The 22,185-nt window shown below is 35.2% G+C and overlaps 1 protein-coding gene across 1 annotated transcript; it reads left to right on the top strand.

The window, feature by feature from the left end:
* Nucleotides 1-1,739: 1,739 nt before the first annotated feature.
* LOC149409284 (salivary endonuclease-like) lies at nucleotides 1,740-21,105 on the top strand. The gene is made up of 8 exons (XM_089649989.1): nucleotides 1,740-1,939; nucleotides 2,222-2,438; nucleotides 14,604-14,655; nucleotides 15,710-15,897; nucleotides 16,663-16,957; nucleotides 17,080-17,333; nucleotides 17,868-18,023; nucleotides 20,854-21,105. Exons 1-8 carry the CDS (start codon nucleotides 1,740-1,742, stop codon nucleotides 21,103-21,105), a joined length of 1,614 nt encoding a protein of 537 aa, XP_089506115.1.
* The last annotated feature ends 1,080 nt before the right edge of the window (nucleotides 21,106-22,185 follow it).

Genomic DNA, 22,185 nt, shown 5'->3' with positions numbered 1-22,185 from the left:
TTATCGAGGAGTACTTTGCAAGGTTGTAAACTTCTTATCATACCTACAGCATTCTTATAATTACTATAAAACAATATAATATGCAAAATAAATAAAAAACAGAATTACTTAGATAATTGTTTTATTGTTAATTCCAACAACAGAAGCTTTTTTTGTCTTATTTCACCATTATGTCTATTTGCTTTAACTTTTTCTTAAACAACACACACACACAAAATATTTTGACACTTCAAGTAAAATGAAACATCGTAGCTGTTTTATTAACTCGCTAATGGTGGTAGTTAGGCGGTGATTGGTTTATTTGTGGCGTTAACTGTTTAACCGACGCGTTAATGATGTTTAACTAAAATTGCCACCGAACTCCGTGGTGCAGGACGCAACTAAACGCATTTTAGTTAAATGTATTTAGGGTCTTAAATTCGTTTAGTTAAATAATATTTAAGATAAACTTTGCGATAGTTGTTGCAAGTGTTAATATTAGTGTCAGTGTTAATATTAAGTAATAAGTTTTTCCCGAGTTTAATGATAAGTTATTGGCATCGAACCATTTATTCGACCGTTTATTCTACATTCGCAATGTTTACTGTTCTTCAGGCTATGGCTGGAGATAACCACCTTAACCAAAATCTAAAAAAAATGCGTATTTTGGCCGCCAAAGAGGAATAATTATTTTACCCGTTTGAAACTTTTGCATGTATCGTTTTTTTTATCAATTTAAATATGCATGCATTACTGATGATGGCATAAAACTTGTCTATGACTTCATTATTGTCTGCAGTGTTACCGAAGCTCCCGATTTTTCGGGAGATCTACCGATTTTTCACTTCATCTCCCGATCTACCGAAATGGCACCAAAATCTACCGATTTTTCGGTGTTCTCAGCGATTTATCGTTTCTCGTCCATTCTTTGTTTATGGTCCGCACAACAGGCAAATAATTGTCTATGGTTAAAAAAAAAAAACTAAAAAATTCCCCGGATTCGGGAATTGACCAGAATATTTACAAAATACTGCAATCTAAGCATATCTCTATTATACGCGGTTCACACGGGGCGACTTTTGTCGGTCATCTTTTGTTGGTTGGACAATTGAAAGCTAATCGCCACGTGTGAACACTCTGTCAACAAAGTTATCAACTTTTTTTGTTGCCTAGCAAAAGTTGAAAGCCCGTCTACTTTTGACGTTCGAGTACGACCATCGCCATTTTGGTTTTACTTGTCGTTCGAGTTTTTCACCGAATCGCCCCGTGTGAACACATGTTTCAACTCGCTTGTCTTTTTTAGTTACTCGCGGGAAAAAGTAAAATTTGAAACGGACCTCCTTCGGCGAGGAGTATTTTTATTGTAATTAAATTTAATCTAATAAAATATAACAGGAGGAACAAATTGAAAGAAGCTATGAACGTTATTAATTAGGCATTTATTCTATAGTTCCGATTAGAATGGGTTAATTAATTAATTTAATTAATTATAATTTTCAGTTGACGCCATTTTGAATGTCAAAATCGCTTCAACTTAAATCGATCCGTGTGAACCAAATCTTGTTCAACTTTTTTCGTAAAATAAAAGTCGGCCAACAAAAGTCGAAACGTCAGAACGCGCCATTATAGACCAATACGAACCGATCAATTACGAGTTACGAGCTGTGCTGTGATTTATAATTTATTACGTAACGCCAACTCCTCTTGCCTCTCCGTTTGCGTTTTTCAGTGCTTTGTTCTACGAACGTTTTTCTTTAATTATGACGAGCTCAGACTCTGATGCAGGAGAAGGTACGAGTAGGAGCATTGCTAAAAAAAATAAATATTCCCAATTATATAAAAAGGAGTGGGAAATTTTTCCCGATTATGCAGGTTGGCTTGCTCCTAGCAAAAAAAACGCAACTTTTGAATTCTGCAAGAGCTGCAACAGAGATAACTTTCTAGCCTTGATTCCACTATCGTCTGCAAACGCCACCACTTTATTTGAAGTTATTGATAATTTTTTTCTAAAACACGAGATACCATATAAATTAAATATGATCGGTTTTGCATCTGATGGGGCCAACGTCATGATGGGTCATCAACATTCTGTCATGACTCTTTTAAAATTAGAAATACCAAATTTATTTGTTATGAAATGTATTTGCCATACATTTCATTTGTGCGCATCATATGCGTGTGAGAAATTGCCTCGTTTTGTAGAGGACTTTGTTAGGGACATTTATAATTATTTTTCGTCTAGTCCAAAAAGGATAGTGGAGTACAAAGATTTCCAGACATTCTGTCATTTAAAGGTCAGTAAAATTCTACACCCTTCCCAAACCCGATGGCTTTCAGTACACGCTGCTGTAAAACGTGTACTGGAACAATATTCAGCATTAAAACTTTTTTTCATAGATGCTACACAAAATAATGATATTCTAGCTGCAGATAATATCCTTCAAAAAATTAATTATCCGGTCACTAAACTCTTTTTAGAATTTTTGGATTTCGTCCTACCTATTTTTAACAATCTCAATAAAGAGATGCAGGCGGAATATCCAAGAATTCATGTCTTGTACTCCGAAATAACACGGACTCTCAAGACTTTATTCGATTGTTATTTAAAGAGAACTTACATTGCAAGTATTCCTATTGAGGATGTTGATTATAAAAACCCAAGAAATTTTTTAGAGCTAAATGATATTTATTACGGGGCATTAGTCACAAATACCCTATTAGATTTAAATGAAGAATTGACAAATGAACACATTCATTTATTCCGTGTCAGGTGTTTAGACTTTTATATTGAATCCTGCAAACAAATTATTGAACGATTCCCGCTAAAAAATAATATTTTAAAGGATTTACGTGCATTCCATCCAGCTCTGGTAAAAACTGGCGAAGTAGTGTCTATTGTCCCAATATGCAGGGCGTTTCCAAATTTAATTGCCATTAGTGATTTGCAAACAGTAGACACAGAATGGAGGTTATTGCGCAATGTCGATTTTGAAAATTTAAGTGATAAGTCAGATTTATTTTGGGAAAGCATAAGTAATATGAAATATGGCGATGGTTCCAAAATGTTTCCAACTCTAATAAAATTTGTTTATCACATTTTTACATTACCGCATTCATCTGCAAATGTAGAAAGGATTTTTTCAGCAATTAATTTGCTTAAAACCAATCAAAGGAATAGGCTATCTTCCAAGTCCATTGAAGGCCTCTTGCATTGCAAACGCCATATTAATAAAAACACCTGCTATGACTTTGACGTTGAAAAAAATATGATGTCTATTATGTCTAAAACACGTTGGTATAATAAAGAAAAGGGATAATCCAAATTTTCTTGTTTTAAATCTTCTACTCATTTTGACGTTTTTGATGACGATTTTTGACGTCTCGCAAAGTGACAGGTGACAGTCCAAGGTCGATGTTTCACAAAAATTTGCGCCGAGTTGCCAGACGTAAAATAAGTCCCCGTTAAACGTTAGGGCAAATTGCGTTATTCCACGGGCAACATCTACAATAATCATATTGACGGCGCTGCTTATGGGTTTTTTCGTTAGTTGTTAAGGTTATGCTTCGGAATAATAAAAGGGATTCGTATTATTGACAAAGGAGAAATTTTGTTAAAATAATTCTAGTGATCTCCCGATTTCTAAGAAAATCTCCCGATTTCTCACGATTTCTCCCGATTTTTAGGCGTAAATTCTCCCGATTTTGAATTTTTGAGTTCGGGAACACTGATTGTCTGTGTAAAACTAACTTAATTTTATGACTCATCCTTTTTTCATCGCCAGTTGGCCAGTCGCATCCCCCGGTTTTTACTCTCTAATTCTACTTTATATCGCTAACACTGTTGAACCCACGAAGTTAAATTTATCTTCCCGTGCTTGTGATATTTATTAGTAAGTACTAATGCTTTTATGAATCACGATAATCATTTTGGTAGCGGCCGTTATCGGTAGGTACACCTAATTTAACTAATCTATAGGCATTTTGTTTGCGGAACGTTCAACCTGTCAAGACGTCTGTTTATTTTAGTTAAAATATTTTAAAAATTAGTTTTAAATATTCTGTTCAAAGCGCATTAGCGGACTTAATAAAAGCTTTACCGGTCTTTACATTACTTATGGTTATAGTTATATTGAGTTATCCGACGAATCTTTCAACAGATTTCAAATGTCAACTCCAAGGTCAAGATATTCACAATATGTATATCCCTATTTCCCAATATAAGTTTCGCATAAGGTATCATTGTTTTGACAAAATATTTAACCAAACAAAATGAAAAGCTCATTTAAAATAGGGTTCCGTAACAATTATATTCTGTTTCAGGTATACTTATTTGTTTGGGCTTGTACCAATTACCGCAGCCTATGACAGCGGTGCCATGGATCTAGTAAATCCAAAAACTGTTTCCATCAAGACGGAACCAGGGCCCCAGGAAGAAGGCGGAGGTGAAATGGATTTAGATCTCCCAGATGTAAAGAAGGAATGTTCGCAATATGCGGAGAGTACTCAGACAGCCAGTTAGTTGCATTGCTTTTGTAAAATAAATTGTATGTTATTAATTCGAGTCCATTTTGGATTGCCATGGCGACAGAACATAACATGTTTTTTAACGCTGCCCTCTTTTGCCGTAGTTATTTTAGTTTTTATCTTTGCCAGAAACAGCCAATCTACGACATTAGTTAAACTAAATAATTTTTATTTAGTTTTGTGAATACTCCACGCGTGTTCCAACTGCTCTCAAGCTCTTGGCGTAATAGTATGTTGTGTGGCTAGAAGTCAAAAGGAGGGAATGGATATAGAGTGGTGAAAGGTGGGAAGTTCCTGTCTATTCATATATTATCATTTCAATCAATGTTTAAATGGAAAAATTGTTAACATTACACCAAGGCGATACCGATAGTATCTCTTACTCTGGAACGTGCCACAAGAATATATTGTGAAATATCATGTATCAATCAAAAAAATTGTTTGCGCACGCTTGGATTTTATCCCGGGACCTCCAGATTACAAGTCGAGAGCCATACCCTTTGATCACAGAAGCCGCCAATGCTCACAATAAGTGCTCGATTCCTCAAATTTTCCATTTTATCCTCATGAGTTAAAAATACATATTATTGGAAGAAAACAACATTTCGTCGGCTTATAACAACTCCATAATTCAGGTGCTCTAAAGCAAATGTTTATTCCTTCCTGAAGCGGACATCTGGGGTTGTCCTTATTGATTTGATTAAATTAAACTTGAACTCTCTTCATCTAATTTTCAATTCTGCAGGATTAATCAATGATGTATTTTATCGTAAATATTGTAATTTGAAAACTTGTGTTGTTTATCATCGATTATCAATGTACGTACATGTTGTTTTATAGCTTGCATTAATGTGCAGACTGTTACCGTTAAGGCGGAACCCGGATGCCGAGAAGATATTAATGGGGGACTTCATTGTATGGAAATTGACATACACTTGCCGGATGTGAAAAAGGAATGCTAAGAACGCTTAGAAAGAAAACAAAGGGTTAAAATAAACAACTTTGAATCCTTTAACATTGACGTAACGTCCGGCGTTCCCCAAGGAGCTCATTTGGCCCCGCTTCTCTTCAACCTTTTTATTAACGATATCACCAAAGTTTTTTCTCATACACGCTTCTGGCTTTTTGCGGATGATAATAAGATTCTTCAGATAATTAAATCCTACCTTGACTGCTTACATTTTCAACGTGATATTGACACGTTTAATAATTGGTGCAAAATAAACTGCATGGAACTTAATGTTGATAAATGTAAAATTTTGTCCTTTTATAGAACCAAAAAACCTATTCAGTTTGATTATAAATTAAACAATGTTTGTTTATCTACTGTAACATCTATCAAGGATCTTGGGGTCACTCTAGACTGCAAACTTTCTTTCCGTGAGCACATTAACAACATTGTTAACAAATCACTTAAACTACTTGGCTTCGTTCATAGAATAACCTCTGACTTTAAACATATAAGTACCCTTAAAACTCTTTACTGCTCGTTAGTTCGCCCTCACCTTGAATACGCTAGTGTTATTTGGTCTCCTTTCTATGCTGTCCACATTTGTAACATAGAATCCGTACAACATCGCTTCCTACGAGGAATCGCTTGGAGGTTGGGTCTTGAAAGAGGAGAGTACTCATATGATGAAGTTGAACAAACTTTAAACATTTCTTCTTTGGAGAAACGTAGAAGGGACACTGATCTGATTTGCATATTTAAGATTATCAATGGTATTACAGACTCACCTGCTTTGTTGCAACTTATCCAATTCAACATCCCTTCCCGTAGACTCCGAAATAATGAATTGCTGTTTGTCAATCAACATTCTACCAATTATGGATACCATTCTCCTTTGTCCAGAATGTCGAGACTTGTCAACTCACTGTCAAGTCAAAGCATTGAATTTTGTGGTATATGCCTAAATGACTTTCGACAGTCAATACGCAATGTCTAATTTCTAATGCCCTTTGAACCATCTTCATGCTTTGACTTATTATTATCTCCCATTCTTACTTTTATATTATTATTGTCATTGTTATTGTCTTCGCTCCTCATTTATATATGCTCTCCTTTCACTGTCATCTCTGTTTATAAAACTTATTCGTGTAATTAATATGTTGTTAATGGACTATTTGTCCGTAAATAAATAAATAAATAAAGAATCTACCAGTCCGGTAAAAACAATTTGCTTCCTAAAATTTTACAATTTCTGCCATCGTAATTTGTTAAATTTTTTATCAATTTTAGTGCTTTATTATGGTAAGTGTAGATATTTTGTCGAATAAAGCTATTATAATCGTATTAATTTTTTTTCGGCAGATATCAAGACCCTATGCAACCCTACAGGAAAAAACATTTTTCATGTTCGGAGTGCAACTATTCATTTTCTCGAAAGGTCGATCTAGAGAGGCACATGCTGACTCACAGTGGTGAAAAACTTTATTCATGTTCCGAGTGCAACTATTCATGTTCTCGAAGGGGCCATCTGACGAGACACATACTAACTCACAGTCGAGTAAAACCTTTTTCATGTTCCGAGTGCAAATACTCATGTTCTCAAAAGGGCTATCTGACGATCCACATGCTGACTCACAGTGGTGAAAAACCTTTTTCATGTTCCGAGTGCAACTATTCATGTTCTCGAAAGGGCCATCTGACGATACACATGCTGACTCACAGTGGAGAAAAACCTTTTTCATGTTCCGAGTGCAAATACTCATGTTCTCAAAAGGGCTCTCTAACGAGGCACATGCTAACTCACAGTGGAGAAAAACCTTTTTCATGATCCGAGTGCTACTATTCATGTTCTCGAAAGGGCCATCTGACGATACACATGCTGACTCACAGTGGAGAAAAACCTTTTTCATGTTCCATATGCAATTACTCATGTTCTCGAAAGGTCCATCTGACGAGACACATGTTGACTCACAGTGGAGAAAAACCTTTTTCATGTTCTGAGTGCAACTATTCATGTTCTCGAAAGGGCCATCTGACGATACACATACTGAATCACAGTGGAGAAAAACCTTTTTCATGTTCCGAGTGCAAATACTCATTTTCTCAAAAGGGCAATCTGACGATACACATGCTGACTCACAGTGGAGAAAAACATTTTTCATGTTCTGAGTGCAACTATGCATTTTCTCAAAGGGGCCATCTGAATATATGTATATGTCAATATGTCTCGCGTCTCTCAGCGAACACGTACGGTGTAAACCATAGTGAGAACAATAAAACTTGTAAAAGTAAAATAAATAAACGGGCAGCGCTCAAAGTGATCAAAAATGGTGCAGTGCAAAAAATGCAAAAAATATCTCGCTAAAGACAGTGAATCAAGTAAGTGCAACGTCTGCAGTGGAAAATTTCATAAATTATGTATAAATTCAAATAACACCACTGTCGGTAGGGAATTTATTTGCGAAATATGTGAAACACAACGATCGATAAACATGAACGCAGGTGATAACGCAGTCGTGAACATACGAGCCGAGGGCAGCGGGTCACAAGGTTCAAACCAAGAAAATATCCCAGAAATGAAGAATATTTTAAATGAAATAAATCAAAAAATTAGTATTATGTACAGTATGAAAAAAGATATGGAGACCCTCACACAGTCTACTGAATTTCTATCCAAAAAATACGACGAGCTAATATCGCTACACTTGGAATTGGGTAAAAAACTAAAAGAAAACGAGAACAAACTTAATGAAGTTATAAACAAAAATACATACCTAGAAAAATGTAACAAAGCACTGGAATATAGGATTCAAGAGATTGAACAAGCAGAAAAAAACTGTAATATTGAATTGTTTGGTCTGGAAATGAAAAAAATGAAAACATTGAAATACCCATTAAAAAAATTGCGGAAAAACTAAACACCAATTGCGACAACATTGAAAAAATTTGGAGACTTCCGAATAGAACAGACTCCAAACCGGCTAATGTAATAGTGAAGTTCTTACGTCAAAAATACCGAGACGAGTGGTTACAAAAAAAGAAAATCATACTGACAAACAATGATATATACGAAAATGGAAATAATGGCCGAATTTACATCAACGAAAATCTCACTAAAGAAAAAAAGACCTCCTGTACATCACAAAACAAAAAATGAAAACAAAATTTAAATATATATGGGTTCAAAATGCAAAAATATTAGTAAGAAGTGAAGGTGAAGGCAAAATCATCCACATCAAAAATGAGAGTGATATAAACAGATATATTTAACAATAAAATAAAAACACCTTATGACCCGGAACACTTATTTTATCAGTTATAAATTCACGTCATGGAAGATTCAACACTATTTCAAACTCTTAAATTTATAAAATGCTATAATTTGGATAGCTGGATAAATGATACAAAGATCAAAATGAGATTTGTGGCTATTCACCTAAATATAAGATCACTAAAAAAGAATTTTAATTCATTTATTGCACAAATTAATGACGTTCTGCAATTTATTGACGTAATCTTTCTAACGGAAATAAATACTAAAAAAGAAACAATATCTATGTTCAATATTCCAAACTTCATCGCGATTGCAAATACTCGAGAAAAAAGAAGAGGAGGAGGACTTATCATGTACTTAAAAAACCATCATACTTTTAAAGAAACAAACAATTCTTTTAAAAGCTGCGAGACAATCTGCGGGGAAATAACCACTGTTTGTCAAGATATCATAAACATCCTTGCAATATATCGTCCGCCGAGCAGCAACAAGAATATATATCTGAAGGAACTAAAGCAAATATTACAAATGACCTCATCTGATTCAAATTACTTGTACTGTGGTGATATTAACCTGAACTTATTGGATACCAAAAATAGTGTAATTACAGAATATCAAAATCTACTCAGTGAAAATGGTTTAGAAAGTGTAATATTAGATGTGACCCGGGATGAAATATTAAACGGTAAAAATGTTTATTCATGTATCGACCATATTGCAATACGTAACCGTTGTAACACTGTATTTTCATGTATTGTAACTAACAAAATATCCGACCATTATATAACAGGAGTAGCAATCGGGAAAGAGGTACTTACAAAGGATTTAAATAAAAAAAGGGAAATCATTGATAGTAAAATGGTATATTCTAAATTAAAACTAGTAAATTGGGGAAAACTATTACAAACTGAATGTCCCTCAGAACTGTACTATAGTTTGAAAAATATATTTGATAATATTTATTCGTCCTCGAAGAAAGAAATATCATTTGTAAATAATCTTAGGCACAGCAATCCGTGGGTTACTGAAGAAATCAAGAACATGATTAAAAAAGAGATTATCTTTACCGAAAATGTAAGAATAGCCCAAATAACCCGGTATTTCGTTTAGAATATACTAGACATAGAAACAAAACAAACAAACATATTAATATTACTAAAAACGCATTCCACAAAAATGTAATAAATAGCTTAAACGGAAACCCGAGGAAACTCTGGGACGAAATAAACAAACTAATAGGAAAACCTAAACAAAATTTAGATAAAATAATCCTTCAACATATGGGAAATCAAGGAGACACAAAATTTTTATGCGATAAATTTGCTACAACATTCGTAAATGAAATAAAAGACATTAGACACAATTGTACTACAAAATTCTTAGATCGTAACATGTATACAACTCCTGCTATTATGTCAATGAGATTTAGACCTGTAACAGAAAAAGATTTAAAAAATAATAATTAATGATATGGATGTTAAAAAGTCAGAAGGCAACGACCAAATAAGAATTAAAGACCTGAAGTTAATTGCTGATAATATAATTCCAGTCCTTACTAAATTAATTAACCTTTGTGTAAATAAAAGCATCATGCCTGACGAACTTAAAACATCCATCATCAGACCTATTTATAAATCAGGAAATCACAAAGATTTCACAAACTATCGACCAATTGCGATTCTCTCGTGTATTGATAAAATTATTGAAAGAGCTATTTTTAACCAAATACAATTTTTTATAGAAAAAAACAGAATCATAAATCCCATACAGTACGGATTTCAAAAAGAAAAAAGTACTACACAATTACTTTCTAATTTCACTGACCACATAAATTGTCATTTAAATGAAAAATATTACGTTGGTATAATTTTTATAGACTTTAAAAAGGCCTTTGACACATTGGACCATCAAACATTACTAAAGGCAATGGAAGAATGTGGTATTAGAGGTCCTTTAAATAAAATGTTTAAAAATTATCTGTTAAATAGAAAAATTAAAGTTTAAATTGACTGAATTTTCAGTGATGAAATGTTAACAGACACTGGAGTAGCAACAGGGTCGATATCGGGACCTACGTGTTATATAATGCAAGTAAACAGTTTACCTAACGTAATAAAACGTTGTAAATGTTACATGTTTGCAGATGATACTTGCATTATATGTGCTGACAGAAATCTACAGAAAATTGAGGAATTTTTACAAACAGACCTAAATAACATAATTAAATGGTCCCACGACAATGGAATTATTATTAACGCAAAAAAAAAAACAAAATATATGCTTATACACTCTCCATATGCAAGTTGTCAGGATAAAGAACTGCATATAAAAAGTCATTCATACGATTGTTTTCACACAAAAAACCGATCTCTGCCATATAAATGCCCAAACATAGAAAAAGTTTACCAATATACATACCTTGGTCTTACAATAGATGTCAATTTTAACTGGTCAAATCACATTGAAAATGTATGTAATAGATTAAGATCCATATTAGGGAAATTTTATCAACTAAAAAACTTTGTTAATAAAAATATATTATACTGTATATATAATGCATTAGCGGAATCAATTATAGGATACGGAGTAAATAGTTACGGATTAACGTTTAAAACGTACTTAAATAAAATAGAACAATTACAAATCCGTTTCCTAAAATTGATATCAGGCAAAAAAAAAAAACAATTATGTGAAGGCGATTATAAAAAAATGTTTTCTTTGTGTAATGTGCTCTCTATACATAGTAGGATAGATTACCAACTAACGCTAGATGAATTCTGGAATACAGAATTCAAAAAACCTGTAAACCATAACTACCCTACTAGGCATAGAGAAGCACAAATGTTTAATATTAAAATATCGCAAAATGTATACGGAGATAGAACAAAAAGACATAAAATTCCTGAATTGTTTAACTCATTACGCGAAGATATTAAAAATGAGACATGTCATTCAAAAATAAAAACGAAAATTAGATCGTTCTACCTCCGTCAAACATAAAAACAATTAATATTGTGGTACCTACCAAGATATCAAGTTGAAATTAAATATATTATTATAAACTAATAAATAGAAAAAGTGAGAGATTTCTTACAATTAAACTGATTGCTCAGTTTTGTAAGATCTAAGCAAGAGAAAATAATGTACAAATAAAAAAAACTGAATAAACACATATAACAAAAAGTTATGTTTTAAGAAACACAGGTTGTGACACAGTGGAGAAAACCCGTGTTCATGTTCTAAGTGCAACTATTCATGTTTATCGAAGAGATGTTTTTCAAAACACATGATGACTCATAGTGGAGAAACACCATTTTCATGTTCTGAGTGCATGTTCTCAAAAGGGTATAATAGGGAGATAAGTTATAATTCACAGAAGAGTGGGGAAAAGAGTTTTCGTGATCTAAGTGCAATAATTATTTATAGTCTCGAAAAAGTTTTCTGACGAACCACATGCTGACTTGCAATAAAAAGTTTTCGGAAAACATCTGTAATTAAATATTTCAACCACACAGTTATTCACAAAATTCTCAATGAGATTTACGGTTATGGTAAACATGAAAAAAGTAACAAAGACAATAAAGTTAATCTAAATTTTGAAGAAAAAATAATAATACGGCCAACGAGAAAGAAAATATTGATGTGTTGAAGAACAATGGTACCGGACAATTGCCCACCAAAATCCAGTCCAAGCTATCCTGAAACGATCAAACCTTACTACATCGCAAGCAACGAACGATGCATTCGAACATCATCTCATATACTCTTTCATAATTACATCTTTTATCATAATCCTTTTACCGTACATACGCCTCAGGGATCTCATTTCCAATTCAAGTTTTATTTCGTCCTACTCTCAGTAATATACCTCACTCTTTGTCATTTATTTCAATTAACTGATTTGATTTCAATTAATTCACTGACTACGCGATTAAAACAGCAACGACATGTTTCTATTTCAATTCTTAGTTTAAAACGATATTTCACCATAATTTAGAAATTGGCATGTATTAAAAAATGTTATGTATAAAACATTCGAAATACCGAAATATTATTATGACCACCCTGTATAGAGCTGTAACAAACGATAAGTTGATACAATTTGCTGATAAAAGAATGAAATATTATTAATTTGTTGCATTTTCCATAAAAAAATTGTATCGTTCTCTACAGTGTACATCTTTAGGCACTGTGTCTGTTTAAATCACCCGGAAAGACACTAAAATAACTATGTAAAAAGCAAAATCACAAGTGAAGATATTTACTTTTGTTGCGCTAACGAACGAATGTATGGTATAAAAGCAATCACGTAATCATTCCGCTGTGCTGCCATTGGCTGTTTGGTCTGTTAGAGTAATTCGCCCGTAACGGAGAGTTAGCATTTCATACATAGGCTAAGATATGGCTTGGATGTTGGAATTGTTGGATACATTTATATGAAATGTAACTTAGCGGCCGGTTTAAAAATGAGGGTCATTTTGGCCAACGTGCGGATGTTGGATAAGCACGCTCGACATGTTGTTTAATTTTGGTGGATTTAAGACAAACTGCGTTTCAAAAACACATTAAAAATAAATATTGATTTTATTCACTTGTATCGCATAAATAAATGCTTTCTGAGTACAACTGTATACTTAACTCAATTTCGCCAAAAATGGTCTGTTGGATAAAAACGAACTAGAGCGACGTTTTCACTATCATTTAGAGAATTTCTTCCGGAAAATGTATGTACATAAAACATGCATATTATATTGCGCCCCTGAGGTGATAGCTCACAAAAGCGGCGCTACAAAAATTGTCCAATATTATTATTATTTGTAGAAAGTAGAGAAAACTCGATGTTTTTTAATCAAGTCGTAAAAATCTATATTTTCAGGCGCTACATTGCTAACTCTGGCTAAACCTTGTGAGATACATCAAAATAATGTACAACGGAATTGTATATCTTAAAAAGGTCTGGAAGTCCGTGATGGCATGTGTCTTTCTCCAAAAGTTAACCCCCAGAACGCCGGGTACAAGTCAGAGAGTAAAAATTAAAGTAAAAACAATCAGATCCATGTACAAGTAGGAATCAGGATTAGTAATGAAATCTCCCTTTGCCAGATCTGATATCTCAATATGATCGTGTAGGTGGAACCAATGAATGAGAAAACGTTATTTTCTAAATGTTTCCAAAGTTAGGTAAAGTCCGCTAGTAGCCATAAAGTAGAAAACGTTTTTTTAAGTAAATTATGGTTTTCTTTATTCAAAATTAAATAAGTGATGACGTTTAAGTTTTTTAAGTCCAATATTTTTCCCAAAATTGACAGTTGTGCGGAGGATAGTTTCTATCTAAATTATTTAAATCGCAATATTTGAAAGCAAAATTAACTAAGTATAATATTTTGTTGTGAATTCAAAAAATATCATTTGTAATAAGACAAAGACAAATACAAAATTAAACTAAATATTAAAATAACAAGTGATTTTTAGCAAAAAATTTAAATGAAAAAAGAAAATCGGTTATCAATAGAAAAAATCAGAAACTTGTAGTGACATTTGAAAATTATCCATTCATTAATTAAAATCAGAAATTAAATTTAAAATTGGTAAACTTTAACAAAATGTGGCCGAGGAGTATTTTGATTTTGGTATGTTTATTGGCATTTCTGGTATCGGTGAGAACATACGATGTGCCAGAAATTGTCAGGTCCTTGGAGCTGGAAGGAGTTCCCTTCGAGAACCTTCCGACACCCGAAGAACAGATGTTTCGCTTGTCAGAGGATGAATTTCAAGACTATTTCGAGTTTTGGATGCACCTCAAAAGGCAGAGCACGACGGGTTTGCCACACGTTCGAGGTTGGTAGCAATAACGTGATTGATAAGTTGGTTTTTCAGGAGGTCCTGAAGAAAATAATTTCCCTCAGGGGCTACGTCATCTTTGAGGGTGGTCTGTGGGGGGTCTTTTAATGAAAGGAAAAAGGTGTGGGTAAGAATCTAGGGATCAGTGCGTCCAAGAGTGATGAACATTTAAATCAATCCCCCCCGCTGCGGTGTAAGACAAGGGTCTCCCTGAACCAGCCTCTCCCGATCCCAGGCGCATCCGCCGCCAAGACCTAAACACACCTCGTCAAATCACTAAACGCAACGAACCACTTGGTGTGGACCTACGGCAAAGGTTTAGAGTGATTTGTTTTTGGGGTATTGTGCCGTGTTGCGCTACTTCCTTATTTAGTAATCTTGTAATCTGATTAAACATCTGCCCTTATGATGAACACTGCAATTCTGTCCGAAACGTTGGCTAAAGAAGGAGGTAGCGCAACACGCCATAATAACCGGGCCCTTTACACCTTATGATAACTAGATGGAGCCCCCGTGGCTGAGCTGATCACTTGACATTATATGTTTTTCCTTCTCAGAAGCTCCACTCCTTCTTTCTTTGAAAGACCCTCCAGACAAAGTTATTCTTACCGCATGAGGAAACCCTATCAAGTGCCCCCCACTGTTGAATTTGGCAGTTACCTCTGGTCTGGAGCACCAAAATACCTATAAAAACCCTAGACTGCTGAAACGGGTGGTCCGTAGATTCGGTCATAGATTCCCCTATCTTAAAAAATGGATCGCAACCTTTAGAGCAAAGGCGTTAAGTAGGTATGCTGTCCTCGTTCTACCGGAATTACAATTGAAAATGCTCTGAGGATCTAGCGCTGATGATCTCTTCATCACCCGCGGCCAACACATTGCCATTTGTTACATGAGAACGGGTCACTTCTACGACTCGGTCTTGAGTTCAACAACTTGGCTGTGGAACGATTTGCCTGCTTCTGTGTTTCCTCCCTTCTACAACATGGATCTTTTCAAGACCCACGTTCGCTCCTTCCTCTCCTCCAAAAAACCCTCCACATAGCATTGATGACATAGGCCCTAAGGAATAAATTTCTCTCAGTGTGTTCCTACTTAATTTTTTGTGCCTCTCCAACACCATAATTTGTTGACGGTTCCAGCCCGATGCTCCGTACCACTTCATAGCTTCAATCCGTCCCGGCCGCAACCTGTTTACGTCTCCAACGGTTCTCTGCTAACTACCAACGGCAACGGGTATCTGGTGTTCCCGTACGGTGGTGCAGTCACCGTTGCTTGTCCAGGAAGCTACCTAGTGCACCCCAGTGCCACCGTGCTGAAGACGGAGGCGGTGAGACACTCAATCCAACCTCACCAAAATTAATATTACATAATATAACATAAACTAAACTATCCTGGCTTCACTTAACCTTAAGATTACCATGTCTCTAGCGCTTTCCTGATGCACCCATTGCTAAAGACGGAAGCAGTAAGTGTCTTGGTGGGCAGTGAAAGATACATCCCAACCTAACTTAACATGATATCACATAACCTTACAACCTAACCCAAACGAAACTATCCTAGTATCACTTAACATAAAGAATACCATGTCTCCAACGATTTCCTGATGTTCCCGAGATCCATTGCTAAAGATGGAAGCAGTAAGTGACTTGGAGGCGTTGGAAGACACATCCCAAACATTACATAACACCACCTAACCTTACCTAAAAATAATGCACCGTGCAGAAGACGAATTTCAGCGAAAATAAATCCAATCTAACCTAATTTAACCTAACCAAAATATGTTCAAAAGTTTGCAGATTAAGAATTTTAATTTTGTCGCCGAAAACCTTTATTTTATTCAAATTTATTTAAACATGTTGATTTCATTTTATTCCGACATTCTGAAATTTTGCACACTTGACTTTCAAAACAAGAGGAAAGTCACTGTCTACATTAGATTTCTAAAAAAATTTAATAAAGCCCAGGAATTCAAATAGTTGACAGATGTATGTTATTATTATTTGTATTAATAAGTATTGCCTGTACAAAGTGTCTAAATATTTAGTGAGTGTTCCGTGCTGACCCCAACATGTAATTAGTAGCACTTGTTCAGGTCTTCCTTTGCACTGGAGGGACGTTGTTTTCCAGTCCCAGCTGGCTTCCCTCGCCAGCCGATTTCAACTCCTTGTCCTGCTTCGCCGACCCGTCTGCCTTGGAGATTCAAGCCGGCGCATGTGACGGCGGGGACTTTGCTGTCAGCGTCGGGCTAAACGTATCCGGCTCACTCCACGAGCTGTACTCGAGCTGCTTCCAGCGCCGAGAAGCCCAGCCGTCGTACGTGACGTACAGGCAGGAGCCCGAGAACTCGGACTTCATGATAAAGGTGCCGCGGCCATTCTTCATCCAAGGTGAGGTGGGAAGGGCAAGGTCAAAGAGGGAAGTAAAGGATTTGTTTTAAAATTTTCTACAATAATACTAGGAAATCAGAATAAAACAAATCACACTTAGAAAGATATAATTTTTCTTTCAGACCAGAAGTTCTTCACAGACCTCGACATGAACCGCCTCTTTTCGCGCGGCTCTCAGCTAGCCGCCTTCGACTACACGCTTGGCTCTGGCATGGGTAACCAGTACATCAGCAATTCCAACTTTATCAACCGTGGCCACCTGGCGGCTAAGACGGACTTCTCCCTGGCCGCCGGGCAGAGAGCCACTTTTTCCTTCCTCAACGTGGCACCGCAGTGGGAGAACTTCAACGGGGGTAATTGGAATACTCTAGAGCAGGTAATTTCTCTTTCATAGCCTCTTGGTGAACTTCAATGCGGGCAATTAGAACACCCTAGAGTATGTGACTTCTCTTTCAATGTATTCCCTTTGTGAACTTCAACAGGGGTAATTGGAACCTTAACAGGGTCAATTGGAACACTCTAGAGCAGATGATTTCTCTTTCAATGTGCCTAGTCCCTTGGTGAACTTCAACAGGGGAAATTGAACATTCTATAGTAGGTTACTTTTCTTTCAATGTAGCACCTTGTAACATGATAAACGAATACGAAAGGTTTGGGTTTTTTCCTTCATTTATCTTTACTTTTCTTTAATGTTCTGTTCATAGAATAAAGATAAAAGTAGTCTCGCCTTCCATTCAAATTAAAAATTGTAACATTTGTCGCCATCGACTTTTGGTTCTTATCCATTTTAGTCTCTCTTACGGGTCATTTAGCCTGACCTTAAATATCATCATCCCATTTGAATTTCGTAATCATGGTTAAGCACAGTTTTGCCTATTTATTAAAACGACTTCACTTTCATCTTTTCCAGGACCTGAAGAGGAGGATTGCTCGCCAAGGCGCCAGGACGAAGATCTATACCGGCACCCTGAGGATACTAAAGTTGCGGGACCACAGAGGTAATCTGCAGAATATGTACCTCAGTCCGGAAGATATGAAGGTGCCCATTCCTCTCTGGTTCTATAAGGTAACATCAAACTTTACAGAAAGTCATTTCTTTTCCATATAAACACTACCTTGGTATACAGAAAACAGGGACGCTAAATATGCACTTTTTATTATTAAAATACTTTGCATTAATGATAATTTATATGACACCGTTTTCAAGGGCACTGATTAAATATATATATATTTTTTATTATTATATATAAGTGGGTGCAGTAATATAATATGAGTACATAAAAAATATATTTTCATTACAAAATATATTTATGTTCGCAATCTAACCAATGAAGAAACTGGTTCTTGTGCTTGGTGAGAGAGTTACACTAATTATAAGAAAAAATAGAATATCATTATGCTATAAGTAAGTATATATATGATAGGAACAATATATAAAGAGACAAAATCTAAATACAGTGGAGATGAGTATAGACTGATAATAAATATCAATGAAGGGAAAAACAGGCAATTATTGAGTTAATTATTTCTGAAAGAGTAACTTTAGTTTTAGTTTAAGTATGTTAATATCCTTTAATTTTTTTATTTCAATCGGAAGGTTGTTGAAATACTTTATTCCTAAATATTTATAGTTATTTTGCATTTGATTGGTATTACATTTTGGAATTTTGATATTGTATTGATATCTTTTAGATAAGTGGGTTTCAAATTTTGTGATTATATTATCTTTATAAATTTGGATAATTATTGCATTTTTCTCTCTTATTCTCTATCTTATTTCTGTATATCCTAACATTGAAATCTAAAGAAATATGGCTACCATAATACGGGCATGTGCCTAGTATGGTGGTTGTAGAAACAAAACCGTAATCATTTAAATTTTTATGAGTAAAGAAACACATTTTTTTTTATTAAATAATTAATTTCTCACGAAAACGGTGCTATATAAATTAGCCAAATATTATTATTATTAATACTAGAACTACTGACTTAAAACTACTGACTTACATCTAAGACTTATATCTAGTGACTTATGACTAAGATAATAATGAGAAGTAAATATTTCAGTTTCCGGAAATGGAAAATAATGCATTTTATTAGTTACTAACTGACGTGAACCCGGCGTTGCTCAACTTAAAACCCTATCAAACTCCGTTGCATACTTTAGAACAGAGGTTCCCAAAGTGGTCTATATGGACCCCCAGGGGTCGATATCGACTTGCTGGGGGTCTATGTCATCGAGAATAAAACTTGGGGGTCCACAAGATTCAAATGGGGATACATACGAGCGGACCCCCATTTACCTCAAGTCAACATTTAGTAGTTCCGTAAATGACACAATAGACCTAACACAAATATAATAGACTGAGAAATTACTTATTTGATATTTGTATATTTATATTTCGTAAGGTTGTCAATTGAGGTTTATAAATATAAATATGTGGACTAACCACAGTTTGAAAATGGCCTTGTAAGCCGAAACAGCTGTCACAATAATAAAAAACTAAAACACTTGCAGAACTTAATAATAATATTATCAAATTTAATCTAAATAAAATTTATAAAAAAAATTAAATGGAGTTCTACGAATTAAACACAAAAACAATAAATAAATAAAAATTTATAAATATAGTCTATGTTCCTTTTTTCGTCAGAATTAATATATTCAAGCAAAACATTGCACATTGGAAGCCACGAATTTTCCTAGTTCCCCAACTTGATTTTCAAAAACGTCCAGGACGTTTAACATTTAAATGCACTTCACACAGAATTCAAAACTAAGTTTGAGGACATTTTGACTAAATGACTGGAAATGGAACGTTAAAGAATAGGATATCATGTGACAAGAAGAACTGACCGTAACAGACTAAAACAGAATCAACTGAACTATACCGAAAAACACTTCATATATATATATATATATCAAAAAACATCTTACTTATTTTAAAATTATTAAAAAAAAATATATATATATATATATTTATATATATTGCATGATATTTGTTCATAATTAAATTTATTTGTAACTTTGATGTAATATTAATTATCCTATAACTAAATTATACATAATATGCAAATGAAATCCTCAGCACGGGAGATCCCAGTGAGGATATCATTATATCTATTTGTTACACAAAAAAAAGATAGTTAAACACTTATTATTATTATTATTATAATCACCGACAAGAAGAACTTAAGGGGCAGTTCTGTAGGGCCAGTTACAGAAATAAATTCCCGTTTCTTATCCTGCTTCATTTTTATTTGGTGTAATACCTCACAAGGGCACTCCTGTCTGCACAGTGTAAAGATAGAGGAACTATACCGCCACCCGGTTGTTGGACAGTCAGGGGATGTGAATCTTCTTACGAAAAAGAGAAATGATTATCAAATGGGACGTTAATAGTTTTTGGAAAATTCAATATTCGGCAGACAGGGGGGGTCTATGGAAATAAAATGTTTGAGAACCTCTGGTTTAGAAGAACTAAGCGGAAGAACAGACAGATGCGGATAGTGACTTTGTTTTATACTATTTAAAGATACCAATGTATTGTCAGTTTCAGTTTCAGTGCCGGCAACCCGGGCGTTTATTTAATTTTATGGTTGTTTACATTGTTTTATTTTCTTTTACCCGCCTCACTAGACAAAGTCTGTTCCGAGGCGGGTAGATCACGATTACGAATTTACTAAAAGCTTATCAGGAAACCGGCCTGTAATCCTGTTTTCAGTTCATTATGATTCGGGATGCTCCAGAATGGACCTTCTTCGCAGATGGGGGATAGAGGGCTACCACACCATATAACTCCCTTAATCGTACGGGGACTCGTTTCTGCGTTTAGCGGCACGCACATGTTATCGAAGTTTTTTGTAATGCTACCAATATTGATATTTCTTTTCAGTTGGTGTACGACCGTGCCAACAACAAGTCGGTCGTATTCCTCGGCCTGAACAATCCTTACGTCACGGCAGAGCAAGCTGAGCAGGAGCTGGAGCCGTGTCGCGATGTCTGCGCAGGCAATTCCGCCTTTCGCTGGCTGACCTGGCAGCCACGCGACATGAGGCGCGGTTACTCCATCTGCTGCGAAGTCGGCAACTTCCGGAGGGCCGTGCGGCATTTGCCAGACTTTGCGGCAGGTGAACTATTCACGTGATGGATTGTTTGATTTAAATAAACAATAATGAAGTATTCCTTAATTTTTAAAAATGCCCGTATCGAAAATCCTATCATGCATCAAAACATTATTCTAAAAAGAAGCAAAATTGACCTTGGTATTATTTTTGATAATAAATTAACTTTTGGTCCGCAAATAAATGAAATAAATAACAGTGCAATGATATAATATTTGGTGTTTATTTTGAGGACAGTGAATAATAATTAATGAATTAATTCATTAAAATTATTATTTACTGGGTTTGTGAGAAGCAATCTAGATTATAATTCGACAATCTGGGCTCCACTAAATAATATTCACCAACAAAATATCAAGAGAATGAAGCGTAAATTTGTAACATTTATTAATTACTACCTGACGTGTACTCGGCGTTGCTGGGGGTTATTCTTAGGAGATATACATTTGCCATCCTGGACTTAGGAGATAGACATATGCCATCCTGGACTTAGGAGATAGACATATGCCATCCTGGACTTAGGAGATAGACATATGCCATCCTGGACTTAGGAGATAGACATATGTCATCCTGGACTTAGGAGATAGACATATGCCATCCTGGACTCTTTTGAAGGCCTTTTAAGGAAATACAAATCCGAAGCAAATTATTTTGATCGATTAAGGTAGGGGCTGTAGGAAGGGATTTGTTAATGCGGGCCTTGAAGAGGCTCGGATTACAGGAGGGAGGAAAACAGATGCCGGTTGCTCGTTCCACATACGAGCCGACTTACACAAAAACGAGTCGTAAAAACGGCCCGTTCTCATTAAGCCAACGTCAACCGTGAACGGGTGTTCAGCTCGTGTCCGTCGAGTTTCGCACACGTGCACCGGTGCATCAGGAATCAATGCTGCTAGCTCCTTGGAGCAGGCTCCATTGAAATACCTGTAGAACAGACAAAGCATGCCTAGATTACGTCTATGCATTAGAGAAGGCAATCGGTCTGTTAACAACGGATTGTCAATCAGACGGATCGCTCTCCTTTGCACAGATTCAAGCAGGTTTATTAAGTATTTTGGGGCACCAGCCCAAAGGTGGCTTCCAAATTCAATAGTTTGTTTGGA

The sequence above is a fragment of the Hesperophylax consimilis genome, unplaced genomic scaffold, assembly GCF_061612785.1.
Source record: "Hesperophylax consimilis isolate HC1 unplaced genomic scaffold, BYU_Hcon_1.0 scaffold_32, whole genome shotgun sequence".
Taxonomy (NCBI): domain Eukaryota; kingdom Metazoa; phylum Arthropoda; class Insecta; order Trichoptera; family Limnephilidae; genus Hesperophylax; species Hesperophylax consimilis.
Note: the sequence above shows the minus strand (reverse complement) of the source record. Positions and strands in the feature narration are given on the sequence as shown.

Coding starts and splice junctions, on each gene's coding strand:
- LOC149409284 (XM_089649989.1), top strand. CDS start 1,740: ATGACGAGCTCAGACTCTGATGCAGGAGAAGGTACGAGTAGGAGCATT. Junction 15,898..16,662: donor CCGTGCTGAAGACGGAGGCG/GTGAGACACTCA, acceptor GCACTTGTTCAG/GTCTTCCTTTGCACTGGAGG. Junction 17,334..17,867: donor ATTGGAATACTCTAGAGCAG/GTAATTTCTCTT, acceptor CATCTTTTCCAG/GACCTGAAGAGGAGGATTGC.